The sequence below is a fragment of the Eretmochelys imbricata genome, chromosome 1, assembly GCF_965152235.1.
Source record: "Eretmochelys imbricata isolate rEreImb1 chromosome 1, rEreImb1.hap1, whole genome shotgun sequence".
In the NCBI taxonomy this organism is placed as follows: Eukaryota; Metazoa; Chordata; order Testudines; family Cheloniidae; genus Eretmochelys; species Eretmochelys imbricata.
Window position 1 is genome coordinate 29417683 of NC_135572.1, and position 16976 is coordinate 29434658.

Here is a 16976-nt window from a genome sequence, read left to right on the forward strand (position 1 = left end):
CTGTGTCGGCGACAACTATGTTGTAAATGGGCCCCCCAGCATGGTTGATGTTTTCTGTAGCGTAGATGGGACCAAAAATAAAAGAATGCATCACTAGTTTAGCCTTCTGGGGAAGTAAGGTTAATAGTTGAGTAGCTATAATGACTATTAATTATTTGAAGGATATTAGCTCAGTTTACATCACTGGTAGTTTCTTCATTTAGGGCTCAATCCCGCACCCATGTAAATCATTGAGAGCGTTGCCATTGACTTCCTTTGGCACAGCACCGGACCTTTAAAATACTCTATATGCAATCACATACTTGCACCAGTGCGTAGATATGTTGGGGATGTAATCTAAGCACCCATTTTAAAAATGTTTGGCCATTAAATTTAGGTGTAAGTTATACACACACACACACACACACATACACCCCCTATAAATATTCTATTCGGAAATAATGGAATAGGGTGGAAGAGTGAACTTTCTACTTACATTGTTGAATACTTTTACTTGGTTTGTACAGTAATCACTGGGGTGGACTGATACTGGTAGAGCAGATGGGCTCTGATATTTAATGCTATAATTTTTTCTGTATACCTGACCATATATATAACAACTCTTATTTTACTAGCTCACTAGCTCATTTTACCTTTTTTATGCAGTGGAAATTATTTTAATCAGTTTTATTGCTTTACCAGCTTTTTTTTTTTTTTTAAATAATGTATTACTTTGTTTTGACTGCCTTTTAGCCAGTCTAATTCTTTAAAAGATATTTATTTAAATGGACTCCACTGTATTTATATACTTAAACTGTATATTATCAATGTAATATATTGACTAGTGGGGACAATTGAGGGAGATGAAGGTGAGAGCAGCAGCAAGGCCTAAGTGCTAGAGTGCTACATTGAAGAAAAGAGGAGGATGAGAGAGATGTAATGGGACACAAGAATAGGAGGGCTTGACAGTTGTGAGGGAGAGGGTTAAGGAGAGAAAAGTACGGGGTCTTGCACCTGAAATAATGCATTACTTTATTTAAAATGAACAACAAGCTTTGAATTCAGTATTGTAGTTTTAGCAGCTGTGTACACTTACTCTGATGATTTATGATACGACTAGATCCTCTAGATGGAGTTAAAGTACCATAATTCTTAGTTAGCTGTTGATGGTTTTATATTTACAATGCACTAGGCTGGATAAAATCTAGACAACTTAGTGTATTCTATGTACTTAAACGTAAAGTAGTACTCGGGCTCGCTAGTTTAACTAGCTGACATTGATTACTGGTGGTGTTTAGTTTTTTCCTTTATTCAGAAGTTCTGAAACCTTTAGAAATGATCATGTATAGAGCATCCATATTTCATTTATTTTATTCAGTGGAATAGCTGGTATTTGTTCCAGTGTGATAGAAATTAAAATCGAAATAGAAACAGATCCTTCGAAAATCTGTTTGCTACTTTACCGACTGACTGTTCACTGGGAATTTTGGTGCTGGTGGGTTTTTTCTTCTTCTTTTTTTTTTTTTATTCCTGTCCATAAAGTCAAAAAAATCTTCTTATAGAATCAAAGAGGCTCGTTTAGAGTTAGAGATGTGGGGGCTGCAGCTTGAGTGCCAAGTTTCCCTGACAGGCCGTGTTGTCCCAACTGAAAAAATCCTAATGCAGGAGCAGACCGTGAGTACAGAAACTTTCACTTTAAATTCCATATGAGAATGTCTCTCTAGGCATTCCCGGTGTGCCCAGTAACTGTTGTTTAAAGGTGCCAATATATCTAAGGCTGGGAAACTTACTGAGGGAAAGCCTGCTATTAGAAAACTCGGTTTTATTATTACCCAATAGTTACAAGAGTCAGGTTGGGGCTGTAATTTAGGTGGCTGTAGACCACATTGAGCCCTCAGGCCATACTGTATGCACCCCCACTTTTGGAATACAGAAATTCATCCCAGCTGTCTGGAGTGAGTCTAGGAAGTTGGTACTTGCTACTTTACACTTTGTAGCTGAGAATTTACCACAAGCCCTTGTGTGAATAGTTTCCTTAGCTCTAGAAAAAAAACTTTCAGCGTAGGTCAGTTAGCCATCATTGACATTCTCAGCAGCCACCAGCACCTTTAATGTAAGGGTGCTGAGCCAGATATGGGACAGCTGTTTTCTAAGAAAGGATTTTAAAAAACAGCTTTGTGGCTTGATCCAGTGGGTGCAGAATGCCCTGAACTCCCTCTGAAATCAGTAGGAGTTAAAGATGCTCAGAAGCTTGCATGATTAAGCCCCAAAGCTAGTTGAGACAGGCTGTCAAGTCAACAGCCTCTTGGGACCCCGGTTGGTGGTGTTTGTTAATGTGACACCTGCATATGGTACTTTTTGTATCTGCTCCCTTGCTTGCAGAACCATCTCACAGCCAGATACTCAAACATATTTGGCAGTGTTTTTAGGTATGATCAGTGGAGTAGGGTGAACGCATACTTCATTTAGTAAGATTTTCCCAGTGCATAGAAATAAGTCCTGACATTTGCTCCAAGTGTCAGATCAGACACTTAAAAGAATTCTGTTCCCATTGTAAACTACTACAGTCTGTCTTTGAAGAGGGCTACTGAATTACCCCTTTATCTAGGTATAACAATGTAAGGATGGTCAACAAAACTGACCCTTAATATTTTCTGCTGACAACTGTTCGTCTATGAAGAACTGTCTTCTGACAAGATATTTTTCTTTAATTGTTAATTTATTGTTTTTTTCCTTTGGCAGTGTCTGCCAATGAGTGCTGGTGACTGGTCAAAGGATATGCGTAATATGAAGATAATTGGAGTGCAGCCTCTGGACAACTGGTTAATGTTGTGCAGTAACAGAAATGGAGAACTAGCTGAGAACCTTCTGAATTGTCTGAAAAGAGTGGGAGGTCCCATGGGATTTTACATTGAATATCCCAAAATGTGAGATTTCTCAGAGGACTAGCCTAGATTTGCTTTTCTTTCATCCATCAGTCCTGTGCATTATTACTACCAATAACAACAACTTGCATTTATGTAGCTCTTTCAACTGGCAATATTCCAAAGTCCTTCACAAAATTAACAAATGAATGATGGCAGCCTCAGTGACCTGCTTACCCACTTCTCTCTCAAGAACCACTGCTCTCTCTTATGTTGTCCCTTATGCACATAAAAGTTCCCAGTCAAAATGTGTAAAGCCACCACCTTGTCCTCCAAATCCTTCCTCAAACTCACCTCTTCCATAATGCTTTCTCTAAACTGCAACCATATCATGGCTAGGCATATAGTGAGTTGTGGTTACTGCCCCTGATTGGCTAAGAATGAGATACATCCTGTTACATTTGTTGCTCTCTTTCCCATCCAAGCTTGCCTGTGTCTCATCTACTTGCTGTGTTTTGATTTTTAGATTTTTAGCTCTTTGGGGCAGGTATTTTCATTTTCTGTATATTTGCACACTGTCTAGCTCCAATCTGATTGGTCTCTTGGCACTACCCCCAATATAAATGTTGAATTATAATAATAAATAAGTAGTATGTATAAATAATTATGTATGCCAGTAGGACAATGGAATATAGATTCTAATAGGTGAAATGAAATTAACAAAAAAGAGGGTGGAATATCTCAGCCACTACTAGAAACAGTCACTTCTGGGACATACAGTATACCAGCTATTTAACAACTTGCAGCAACGTTATGTAATGGAGACTAAGGGTAGAGGAATACCATATATCCATTCGAAACTACAGAAGTGATTTAGGGAAGCAGAAAATAAGTATTCAAGGACAATAAACTGCAAGACTTGACTGAGGCTATAGGAGCCTTTCCTACATATTTTAAGGTATCTAATGCAAACAGAGGCAAAGAGTAAACTTAGTTTTACAAAAAGCTGCATTTTAATATAAGCAGCTTTCAACAGACATATCTTACACTGTATACCAGGTTATTGCTTAGTTTACTAAATCTGCATTGTGAAGGAAAAGTAACATTTTTGGATTCTCATTAAACTACCACCTTGATAAACTAAATATTAATACTTTTTATTCTGTAGTAACTTTGGGCCAGATTCTCTCCTATGTCAAGATCTGCTTGGCTCGAGAGTACGGGTCTGTTGGAGCCACGCTCCCTGATCTTCTGCCTTGTGCAGCTGTCACCCACCTTAGGTCAGAGCAGTGTAGGGGTTATTTTAACCTAAGCCAGATGGCAGGAGTTTCCAAGGGACCATTCAACAGTTGAGAATGGCCTGAGTACACCCATGTTCTGGCCATGCCCCTAAACCAGCCCTCTCCCACTCCTTGGCGTGGCCTCCTAGGCCAGGAAGGTAGCATAAAAGCCAGCCATGTCAGTTACTTTCTAGTTATGAGGTCCATGCCACTGGGAAAGTTCTTAGCTGGCTAGCTATGGACAGATTCCAAAGTCTTTTCTTTGGATATTGATGTGTAATATGTTCAGATCTGTTTCCTCAATGATTTTATATTCACTTTTCTTGTTCTTTTGTTATATACATATTTAACTCCTATAGATAGCAGGAGTTACTTATGCAAAAACTGAGCATCTCTTGAGAGTGAAACTGAAGGGCGGTTAGACTTCATATGGCATTGTCAGGGTTATTCCTTCAGGAAGCTGATTCTGTGATATGATGAGTGATTCTATAGGGTGTTAAGTTCACTTCAAGCAGCTGAGAGACACCCTTTTTTAGAAGGAAATAACTAATTCACATTTTTCCTTAACCTTGATTGCAACATAGACTTCTGCAACCATGCTACTTTCATATGGTCTCAGTGAGCTGTCTGTGATGCTAGTCCTAGGACCTGTGTTCTCCTATCTCCCACAAATATGTATTGCCTCTCTTCTGACTTTCTTCACCTCCATGTCAGATTCTGTGGAGTAGGATAATGAACCATCACGCCCACCCCCCCAAATCAATGATTTGCCCAACTCTAGTCTTAACACAGATGCGGCCTCTTTTAGGCAATGGATGGAATTTTGAGTATTAGTTTTGGTAGACACATCCTTTGTCATTGGTTACTGATTAATTCCAAACTAGTCAAATATGAATAACCTTTTAATCTTTGTGGAAAATCTGTTCATAATGCTTCTAAAGATGTGCAGTGAACTGACATTTGCAAAGTTAGTGCATGTTTAAATGTCTTTATATGTTTTTGTTCAGAGTACAAGTACAAGAAAGCCCAATGACATTCCTGCGAGCAGTGCAACAGCATGTAAATCCTGAAGTACAGCTGGTGTGTATATGTTCGTTAAGCATTGCTTTGTGATGCTTTCGATAGGCAAAGTCCAGTCTTCTGATATGCAAGGAAGGTGGGGGGAGAGGAGAGAAAGCATAGAGAGCCTCTTCTCCCTGTGGAATCAGCAGAGCAGAATCTCTCTGAGAACACTATCAGCAGCCTGGCTACAGCAGCAGATAATACACCATAACCCCAAAGGATGACTTTCCAATTAGGAGGCATGTCTAACTCAGGACATGCACTGCTTCTTTCCAGAACAGCATTGTCAGCGGATGCTTTTTTAGCTACCAAGTGAGCAGCACTTCTAGGTTGTTTTTGTGGTCTTTCTGTCACAAACACACACAGTTACTTTTTCTACCTCATGTATACCTTTAATCCCCTGTTTCCTAACAGGGCAGGATGTAGCACAGGTATACAGCAGGGAGAGCCTTCCAAACAGCTTTCTCCTTTACCCAGCTCACCCTTTAAGATGCCCCCCCAACACAATTGCTGTTCCTCCTGATTATATATCCTCCCATTACTAAGCCAATTACTTTATTAGCCCACCAAGTGTCAGTAATCCCCACCAGTAACAGGTTGATTCCAGTTAAGTCTGCCACTTTCTCTGTGCTACAGCAACCTCAGTGACCAGAATCCTGCAACCAGTACTCTCTCACAGGCACCCTCTCCCATTTGGCAGAATTCCTAGAGAAGGGAACACATCTGCCAATATCTCTGCTCCCTCAGTTTACACTGGTTTTAGCTGGATTTGGCCTATAGTTAATCAACCAGTAAGTGTAATGTGGTCCATTTAAAAAATATACACAAGCCTTTATCTGTGGATGTCAGTTTTCCAATCGTGAACTCACAGGAGCAAGAGATTTGCAGGAAAAACAAGCTAGTCTGGCTTTATAAATTCTTCAGATTTGTGGGAGGAATTGTATGTCTGTTAAGAGGGTGAAATGTATCAAAGTGTAAGGAGAGATCTGCAGAAGTAGAACACTGACCACTGTTCTCTCCTTCTTCTACTTAGGTAATGTGTGTACTGTCTTCCAATCAGAAGGTCTGTTATGATTCTATTAAAAAGTTCCTGAGCCTTGACCGACCTGTACCAAGCCAATGTGTACTAGCACGCACTCTGAACAAGCAGGGCATGATGATGAGTGTTGCCACGAAAATCGCAATGCAGATTATCTGTAAACTCGGAGGGGAGCTATGGGCAGTAGAGATCCCTGTAAGTAATTTGTTTAAAATGTTTGTTTTTATCACAGCAAAACTTGTTCAACCATTTATGTTAACTAGTCTTTGGTATGTCAGAAATGCTTAGCTCTAGCTGAAATTGATTTAGCGTGGTATAAGTTGTGCTTTGTTGACATTTTTCATCTGAGGATCTCAGAATACTTAAGCAACAATAATTCACACGAGAAACCACTCCTCAGCGTGAGGAAGGATTGCCCCAGATTGGGTCCTGTGTTAATGATGCAGGATACTTACTCTTGATCTGTTGACTTCACAAAATATTGGTGTATTTAATCCTATCAAAATCATTTTCACATTTTAGTAGCTCTCTGTGCATACTCAGAAATCTGAGCACTTCTTGTTTACAATAAAGATTGTTACAAGGTACAGTATTGTGAAACATATCCATGTTTTATGAAGGTATACAAACAAATGTCCAACATTAGCATTTCTTTGATCCACATTTCTGGGCAGGAAATCATGCATTTGTGACCCTAATGGCCCAACCATGGGGGAAAAACCTCTAAAATTCTTTAAATAAGCTTTATTTTCATGTGATCATATCAATAGGCCATTTAGTTTGACAGTATTTTTTCAGTGGTGATGAGATTTAAAAGAATAGAATTAAAGAAATGTAAAGCTTTCCAACAAAAAAGGACATGTTCTGGGAAGATGTATGGTCTATTGGTTAGAACAGGGGATCATTAGATATAGCAGTGGTATTACAAATAATACCTGATGACCCGAAATAGGATTTGGGTCCCATTGTGCAAGGCACTGTACAAACATTTTTAAGCCAGATGTCTCATATTATCCATATTTAACACTGGTATAATAATATTTATGTATCTCACAGGAGTGCAGTGAGTCTTAATAATATTTTTGACCTCTGTGGGTCTACTTGTGTGAGTAATAGCTCCCTGATGTAAGGGCTGTACAATTGCTCTTGAGGTCCAAACTTGCTTCCATTGAAATCAGCAGCCAAATTTTGACTGACTGAAAAAAGAACAGGATTGGTGCCAAAGTTTATATCAAGCAAGTCCTGTCTGGAAATCACAAATTGTAGTGTTAAAATGCCGGTTATTTAATTGTTACTTATGGGATTTGCATGTCCTTGAACACCTTGTGGCTTCAGACTTAAGGCCAAAAATGAGATTGTTTTTCTTCATAGTGTTGTCTGGAACCTGAATAGTGATATCACAGAAACTTGGTAAAAAGTAAAATAAATGATCATGCTACAGAATAACATTTTCATTCATCAGTAGGAGATTCAATAAGCAATTAATTCCATATCAAGCTCTGTTGTCTCCCCCTGATTTTTAATTGATCATTTTGGGATTGCTCCTGCACATTTTAAAAATCACAGAATCATAGAATATCAGGGTTGGAAGGGACCTCAGGAGGTCATCTAGTCCAACCCCCTGCTCAAAGCAGGACCAATCCCCAACTAAATCATCCCAGCCAGGGTTTTGTCAAGCCTGACCTTAAAAATTTCAAAGGAAGGAGATTTCACTACCTCCCTAGGTAACGCATTCCAGTGCTTCAGCACCCTCCTAGTGAAAAAGTTTTTCCTAATATCCAACCTAAACCTGCCCCACTGCAACTTGAGATCATTAGTCCTCTTTTCGTCATCTGCTACCACTGAGAACAGTCTCGATCCATCCTCTTTGGAACCCCCTTTCAGGTAGTTGAAAGCAGCTATCAAATCCCCCCTCATTCTTCTCTTCTGCAGACTAAACAATTCCAGTTCCCTCAGCCTCTCCTCCATAAGTCACGTGTTCCAGTCCCCTAATAATTTTTGTTGCCCTTCGCTGGATGTTTTCCAATTTTTTCACATCCTCCTTGTAGTGTGGGGCCCAAAACTGGACACAGTACTCCAGATGAGGCCTCACCAATGCCGAATAGAGGGGAACGATCGCGTTCCTCCATCTGCTGGCAGTGCCCCTACTTATATATCCCAAAATGCCATTGGCATTCTTGGTAATGAGGGCATACTGTCAACTCATATTCAGCTTCTCGTACACTGTAACCCCCAGGTCCTTTTCTGCAGAACTGCTGCCTAACCATTCAGTCCGTAGTCTGTAAAAGTGCATGGGATTCTTCCGTCCTAAGTGCAGGACTCTGCACTTGTCCTTGTTGAACCTCATCAGATTTCTTTTGGCCCAATCCTCTAATTTGTCTAGGTCCCTCTGTATCCTATCCCTACCCTCCAGTGTATCTAGCTCTCCTCCCAGTTTAGTGTCATCTGCAAACTTGCTGAGGGTGCAATCCACGCCATCGTCCAGATCATTAATGAAGATATTGAACAAAACCGGCTGTAGGACCGACCCTTGGGGCCAGGGCCGGTGCAACCACTAGGCGAACTAGGCAGTCGCCTAGGGCACCAAGTGGTTGGGGGCTGAGGAGGTGACCTGGGGCAGGGGGGCGCGGGGAGGGCCGCCTGCAGCAAGTAACGGGGGGGGCGGGGCAGCATACAGGAGAACCGCTCCCCGCCCCAGCTCACCTCTGCTCCGCCTCCTCCCCTGAGCACCGCCCTGCTCTGCTTCTCTTTCTCCTAGGCTTGCGCGGCAAACAGCTGATTGGCGCCGCAAGCCTGGGAGGTGGGAGAAGCGGCGGCATGCTCGGGGAGGAGGCGGAACAGATATGAGCTGGGGAGGGGTGCTGCCGCACACAGCTCCCTGGGCCGAGGGGGCAGTGAGGAGCTGCCACGGGGGGGGAGGGTGCTCCCTGGGCTGGGGGGAGGGGCAGCGGCGGAGGGGAGCTGCCATGAGGGGGCACCTCAGGGTGGAGGGCGGCCGCGGGGAGCTGCCGCAGGGTTCCTGGGGTGGGGGCGGGCGCAAGATGGAAGTTTTGCCTAGGGCGCGAAACGTCCTTGTACCGGCCCTGCTTGGGGCACTCCACTTGATACCGGCTGCCAACTAGACATGGAGCCATTGATCACTACCTGTTGAGCCTGACAATCTAGCCAGCTTTCTCTCCACCTTACAGTCCATTCATCCAGCCCATACTTCTTTAACTTGCTGGAAAAATACTGTGGGAGACAGTGTCAAAAACTTTGCTAAAGTCAAGGAATAAATTTACTGCTTTCCGCTCATCCACAGAGCCAGTTATCTCATCATAGAAGGCAATTAGATTAGTCAGGCATGACTTGCCCTTAGTGAATCCATGCTGACTGTTCCTGATCACTTTCCTCTCCTCTAAGTGCTTCAGAATTGGTTCCTTGAGGACCTGCTCCATGATTTTTCCAGGGACTGAGGTGAGGCTGACTGGCCTGTAGTTCCCAGGATCCTCCTCCTTCCCTTTTTTAAAGATGGGCACTACATTAGCCTTTTTCCAGTTGTCCGGGACCTCTCTCGATCGCCATGAGTTTTCACAGATAATGGCCAATGGCTCTGCAATCACATCCGCAAACTCCTTTAGCACTCTCGGATGCAGCGCATCTGGTCCCATGGACTTGTGCTCGTCCAGCTTTTCTAAATAGTCCCGAACCACTTTTTTCTCCACAGAGGGCTGGTCACCTCCTCCCCATGCTGTGCTGCCCAGTGCAGTAATCTGGGAGCTGACCTTGTTCGTGAAGACAGAGTCAAAAAAAGCATTGAGTACATTAGCTTTTCCCACATCCTCTGTCAGTAGGTTGCCTCCCTCATTCAGTAAGGGGCCCACACTTTCCTTGTCTTTCTTTTTGTTGCTAACATACCTGAAGAAACCCTTCTTGTTACTGTTAATATCTCTTGCTAGCTGCAACTCCAGGTGTGATTTGGCCTTCTTGATTTCACTCCTGCATGCCTGAGCAATATTTTTGTACTCTTCCCTGGTCATTTGTCCAATCTTCCACTTCTTGTAAGCTTCTTTTTTGTGTTTAAGATCAGCAAGGATTTCACTGTTAAGCCAAGCTGGTCGCCTTCCATATTTACTATTCTTTCTACACATCGGAATGGTTTGTCCGTGTAACCTCAATAAGGATTCTTTAAAATACACGCAGCTCTCCTGGACTCCTTTCCCCTTCATTTTGTTTTCCCAGGGGATCCTGCCCATCAGTTCCCTGAGGGAGTCAAAGTCTGCTTTTCTGAAGTCCAGGGTCCGTATTCTGCTGCTCTCCTTTCTTCCTTGTGTCAGGATCCTGAACTTGACCATCTCATGGTCACTGCCTCCCAGGTTCCCCTCCACTTTTGCTCCACCTACTAATTCTTCCCAGATTGTGAGCAGCAGGTCAAGAAGAGCTCTGCCCCTAGTTGGTTCCTCCAGCACTTGCACCAGGAAATTGTCCCCTACACTTTCCAAAAACTGGATTGTCTGTGCACCGCTGAATTGCTCTCCCAGCAGATATCAGTGTGATTGAAGTCTCCCATGAGAACCAGGGCCTGCGATCTAGTAACTTCTGTTAGTTGCCTGAAGAAAGCCTCGTCCAGTGGAACCCCATTTATCTGATCTAATTGGGACTGGGACCAGATTGGACAATCAAAAATTTGGATAATCAGGAGAATGGGCAAAGAGCTTTCTGTCTGTTATTTTAAGATGAGGAGTTGCTTTACAGCTAGCTGACCACTCCCGGAAAAGCATTAAAACATACCCCCCCACACACACTTCTTATCTACTTGACAGAATATACAAACCCCTAGTTCTTGCAGATAATGGTATGTTCATTTATTAACAGGAAAACCAATGTGAGTTTTAAACAAGTACAGGTATTGATCATTTTTACACTCTTTCCTCTTTAACCCTGAACATTATAGGGACTTGTCTACAACAGTGTTTCTCAAACTTTTTGTTGCAGTTGCTCAGGGCTCCACACCACATGGAGGTTCGGTTAAACTGCGTTCTTCTGTATTTCTTAAAATATTCAGAACACTGCTTTATTTCATATATATTTTATCAATCTAATGATTAATGGGAAACAGGTAATTCTGTTTCATCTTTAATCTTTAGCACTCACTTTAACAAGAAAATTTACTTCATTCATTGATTTTCTTTGTCATTATAAAAACAGCTTGACAGCATGCTCAAATTCAGTTGCCAGAACTAAGTGGAGGAAATGGACTGCTTTATTTCATTTAGTATGATCTTTCATCATGAGACACCTATGCTCCTTTTGAAATTCTTCCATTTAGTCTGATTTCCCTTCATAAAAGGTGTCAAGATTCTTTACTGAATGAGCCGGGCTTAACTTTTAGTGCTAGACTATATCCTTACAATGAGTGTTCTTTTATCATAAACCAGAGAACTCTGCTCATTCTTTATGCCTCTCTGCTATCACTCTCCTTCCCGTCTATGGCTTATTTAGTAAGATATAAAAATGTTAACTATGTACCAAATTTTTCCCTGAGTTACTCCCTTGCAGTTATACTTTTTCAACCCCACTAAAACTCCATGTCTGTTGTGCTCTATATGTGAATTTTGCCCTGTATCTCTACTTCTTATGTTGTACGAGAGTCTGAGCCTTGCAATGAGGTCTTGCTGTAATGAGAAATAACTGTAAAAATAGGTACATTAAATCCAAGTATCTACAGTACCTTTGCAGTCCTTGTATTTGAATTCTCTTGTAATTTAATTAGGTGAGATAGGCATCAGACCACAAACATTTTGTGGGGTTGAGGAGGGGATTTCCATCCCTCTTTAGAATGAAACATTCTTCACTTTCATAGTTTGCATAGGTAGAAAAAAGTTAAGTAACACAATCTTATTTTCATAACACAAAGTTAAATTTCACCAGTAGTACTGTGTGAAATATTTGCTCCCACCTATTACAGAGAGCCTGAGTCCCATCTACAGATGTCCTAAATTGTGGTTATTTCTGACACTTGAATTTTATTCAAAAGTTCTGATTCAATTATTCCAAGTTGATCGTGTCTTTTAGCAATCTGTTCCTTCTCAGAATCACCTTAAGTCTTACCACTTTTTTTTCCCAAGTGGAAAGCACACTATGACCTGGCCTTCAATAATAAATACGCATAGCAGCATACATAAAATATTTTTTTAATTCTTTAACAGTTTTTCCCCAGTGAGCAAAAGAGAGAAAGAAAGAATCATGTTTTACAGACTCTAGTCATGTTGATGCTCATTGGAATATCATTGTGATGGCATGGTAAAATGATCTATATAGAACGTGGGCACAAGGTCAGGACCTTACAGAATTAGCAAATCCTGTCTGAAGAGATCCCTTAGCATTGGTGTGAATGTGCTTCATCTAAACAGAGTTTAAAATGTCTTTATTTAACAAAATTAAACTTGAGGATTTGTGGGTTTTATTGAAAATAGCATAGTCTCATCTGACAATACTCTAGCTTTGCTCTGTTGTGTGGCTGTATGCCATATGTATTTTAACTGTTTCAAAAAGTGATTTGGTAAAGCTTTGAAAATCAGTATATTTGACGTACTGTATATAATTGGTAATTCATTGCATCACCAAATTATTCTCAATTTAAATTTATTTCACAGCTAAAATCACTCATGGTGATAGGTATTGATGTCAATAAAGATGCCCTTAACAAGGGAAGCTCAATAGTTGGATTTGTGGCTAGCACCAATTCAAAAATTACAAGGTAAGCCTTTTATACTATTACTACTCCTAAGGATCCTATAATTATGCCTACCTATCTCAGAAAGGTGTCTGGGGGCTTACTTTCTATTTTGAGTTCTTTGGACAGAAGGTACTATCACTGGCTGGAAGAAAACATAAAATTATTATTGATTAAAGTTTTCAGGTGACAGATAAGAGAAATGGTAAATAATGAGGTCAGGTCTCTGATACATAGCGATCTGGATCACTTGGTAAGCAGGGCACAATCAATGTATGGCTTTTAATATAGTAAGGTCAATACAGTAAAGCCAAATGTAAGGTCGTATGTCTAGTAGCAAAGAACATAGACCATACTTATAAGATGTAAGTCTATATCTTGGGAAGCAGTGTCTGAAAAAGATTTGGGGATTATGGTGTATAATCAGCTGAACATGAGCTTTCCCAGTGTGACGCTGTGGCCAAAACGATTAATGCAATCCTTGAATGTATAAATGAGAATATTGACTAGCAGGGAGGCTATATTACCTCTGTATTTGTCACTGGTGTGACTGCTACTAGAATACTGTTTCCAGTTCTGGTGTCCACAGTTGAAGAAGGATGTTGAAAAATTGGAGAGGGTTTAAAGAAGAGTCACAGAGATGATTAGTGGATTGCAAGACATGCCTCATAGTGAGATACTTCAGAAGCCATCTGTTTAGCTTCTCAAAGAGAGGGAGTTAAGGAGTGACTTGACCGTAATCAGTAAGTACTTTGTGGGGAACAGAAATTTGATTGGTGAAGGCTCTTCGAATTAGCAGACAAAGGTATAAAACAGTTTAGTAGCTGGAAGTTGAAGCTAGACAAATTCAGAATTTTAACAGTAAGGGTAATTAGCCACTGAAACAACTTACCAAGCGTTGTTGTAGATTCTCCATCACTGGAGATTTTAAAATAAACATTGGATGCTTTTCTGAAAGATGTGCTTTAGTTCAATCACAACTATTGGACATGAAGCAGAAATTAATTCAGGGAAGTTCTGTGGTCTGTGTTATGCAGGAGATCAGACTAGATCACAATGGTCTCTTCTGGCCTTAAAAATCTCTGTATCGAAGTGTAAGACTTTGGCTTCTTTACTTGAGTTGGTGCGCTCTATCTCCAGAGCGGAGAGGGGACACCAGTACCTAGTGGACAATGTGCTGTTCAACAGTGGTGACTGATAAGAGCAGTGGTAATAGAAGTACATTGGAAAAGGTCTACAGTGGCCTGCATGCTGCCAAAAAAACCCAGCAGATGCTCATTCATTGAAACATAAAGTCATCTATTGTCTTGATTTTCTACACACTACACTGGAGTAGCTCTACTAAAGTCAGTGGAGTTAAACAGTGGTAAAATTGGAGTAATGGGAGGGGGAATCAGGCCTGTGGTAGTCAGGATTCAATGAGGAGCACAGGAATCTCTGAATTGTTGTATTACTGCATACTGCATCACCACTCACACCATCTCAGGTGTTCCACTCTATTTAGAAGTAGATTTTTCTTACGTAGATAAGTAGAATTCCAATTTACAAACACAGGGTGGAAGGAGGATGTTTTGTTTAACTGTTGGAAAGCATTTTATTGTATACAAAATCATTCTAACTTTTCACCTACTACATTGCAAAAGATAACCAGATAATTGACAAAGTGAGATGCATAATTTACAAAACTATAAGGCTGTTCCCATTTTGTGTATGCTAGAAATTCATCCACTAGCAGAATGGTGTCATTATCATTCATTCACTTCTGTACATATATACATACTTAATATCCGACTTCATACTGAGTCCGACTTAGTAAATCACCACTATCATTTCAAGCCAGTATGGTTTAAATATAATTTATTTTAAAAGTCAATAATTTTGTGTTTTTCTTTGTAATCCCTTAAGTACACCAAAGAAAACGAGAGTTTAAAACAAATGTGAAATAACTTCAAATGACTTTTAAATCCACAAAGACTGTAGAAGTCTTAAAAATGGCCATTTAGACATGAGCCTGTGCCTATCAGCCATAAATGTTTTACCATCAACTTCAGCAACAGCAAGTTTATGCCCTTATTCCATCCATCACTCAAACAGTTCCTAAGTATTGCAGAATATATGATATATGATATATATATGATATATGATATGTAAGATCATCTGTTATGAGCCATTTGAGGTGTCTTCCACGTTAAAGACAATATCACACCCGTGGTCACTAGGCATCACTTCCAGTTGATACTGATAGTAGTTGTATATGTGGATCAAGAGTACCATGTGGGTCTTTAATGTTTATTGATAAATATTAAGGAAGGCAGTGTTTAATGTTGTGAGCAAGGGGACTGGGAGTTGGGACTCTTGGGTTCTACTCCCACATTGGATGTGCTCACTGGCGCTGGCTTTCTCCTTTCTCTGGGTGCTCAACCCCTGCTCAGTCCCAGGCCCTGCCTCCACTTCACCCCTCCACCTAAGCCTCTGCCCCACCTCTTCCTGCCACTGCTTTGCCCCAGGCCTGGCCCCCACTCCACCCTTTCCCCCAAAGCCCCACCTCTTCCTTCCCCCGCTCCACCCCCCATCCCGCCTCTTCCCACCCAGTTCCACCCCCTGCCCCGAGCGCATCCCAGCTCTGCTCCTCCCATTCTCTCTCCCAGCACCTCTTGCACACCCACACAGCTGATTGATCCGGGTGGGAGGCACTGGGAGGGAGGGGGGTACTGGCTGCTGGTGGGTGCTAAGCACCCACTAATTATTTTTCCCTAAGTGCTCTAGGGCTGGAGCACCCATAGAGTCGCTGCCTATGAATGTGTTGGTTTTTGGATAGGATGTAAAATTCAACCGCGTGTATTATTGAAAGACAAGGGAATTTTTTGGAAGAATATGGGTGTTAACTCAGGTGTCTTTGCTAAATTAGGTAATTACATCCTGCCTACTAAATTGGATATAGTGTTCTTTTCACTTTCTCTCTTAGTATTAAACAGCTGCCTTTTTTTGTCCCAAAGATAGATTAAGTGACTCCTGTATATGACTTGTATAGTAGTTTATGGGGTGCTTTAGGATAAAAGGTGCTATATACATATAAAATAATGTTTATATTATTATTTATATAGAACATTTTGGAGTTTGGACCTGGTATAATGATAGTGGATTGTTTGCAAATCCTTAATTCATACAGTGTCAGAGCAAGTGTTTGTTAATACAATATTCGGTCTGTAGACTCTTCAGAAGATAGAATGGTGACAATTTAATTTCGTTGTTGTGATATAAATTCAATGTTAGAAAAAGAAATTTCTTTGCATTCAGAGGTCTGTATGAAGTTAAATATTGTGATGGTTTACGTGTTTGGGGGTATATTCAGCAACCAACACAAACGTAATTTTTTCAAAGTAAAGCTATTTTTTTACAGTAATCCAGTAAGGGTGTATTTTTAAACCATTGAAACCACACAGCTTTATTTATGAAGAACTCTAGAATTAAACAAACATTGTAACCAAGTCAGCTATTTTATTAATGCATGATAGTGTCTTCACAATTCTGAACCTGGAAAGACTTGTTGGCAGCCCTGATGGGCTGCATTATAAGCTGTCATGATGTGGTTGGTCAACTTCTCAGTGCTGAATGGATGTTAATGTTCCCTCTATATATGTTCAGTCCAGTTCTTTGGTGTACCCCACCCTCTGCATGTAGTAGTAGTAATAATAATAATATAATAATAATTAATAATTAGCATTTACATAGAACCTTCCATCTGAGAATCTGGAATTGCCTCACAAATATAGTGTACGGTTTCAGAGTAACAGCCGTGTTAGTCTGTATTCGCAAAAAGAAAAGGAGTACTTGTGGCACCTTAGAGACTAACCAATTTATTTTAGCATGAGCTTTCGTGAGCTACAGCTCACTTCATCAGATACAGTGTAGTCATCTTACAACACCCCAGTAAGAGATGTAAGCATTTTACAGAGAAGGAAAGAAGGACAAGAGGTTGAATCTCAAGCTTCAAAAGTGGCCTCTAACTTCAGATTCCTCAGTGTTTTGGGTGCCAA

The 16976-nt window shown here is 40.8% G+C and overlaps 1 protein-coding gene across 1 annotated transcript in view; it reads left to right on the top strand.

Annotated features, from left to right (window-relative positions):
• Positions 1-16976, top strand: part of PIWIL4 (piwi like RNA-mediated gene silencing 4) — a 63233-nt gene that overhangs the window by 30000 nt on the left and 16257 nt on the right. The window contains exons 11-15 of the mRNA XM_077805506.1: positions 1542-1653; positions 2722-2906; positions 5131-5203; positions 6219-6419; positions 12860-12963. Coding sequence (XP_077661632.1) covers positions 1542-1653; positions 2722-2906; positions 5131-5203; positions 6219-6419; positions 12860-12963 — 675 coding nt within the window. The remainder of the gene's footprint in view (positions 1-1541; positions 1654-2721; positions 2907-5130; positions 5204-6218; positions 6420-12859; positions 12964-16976) is intronic.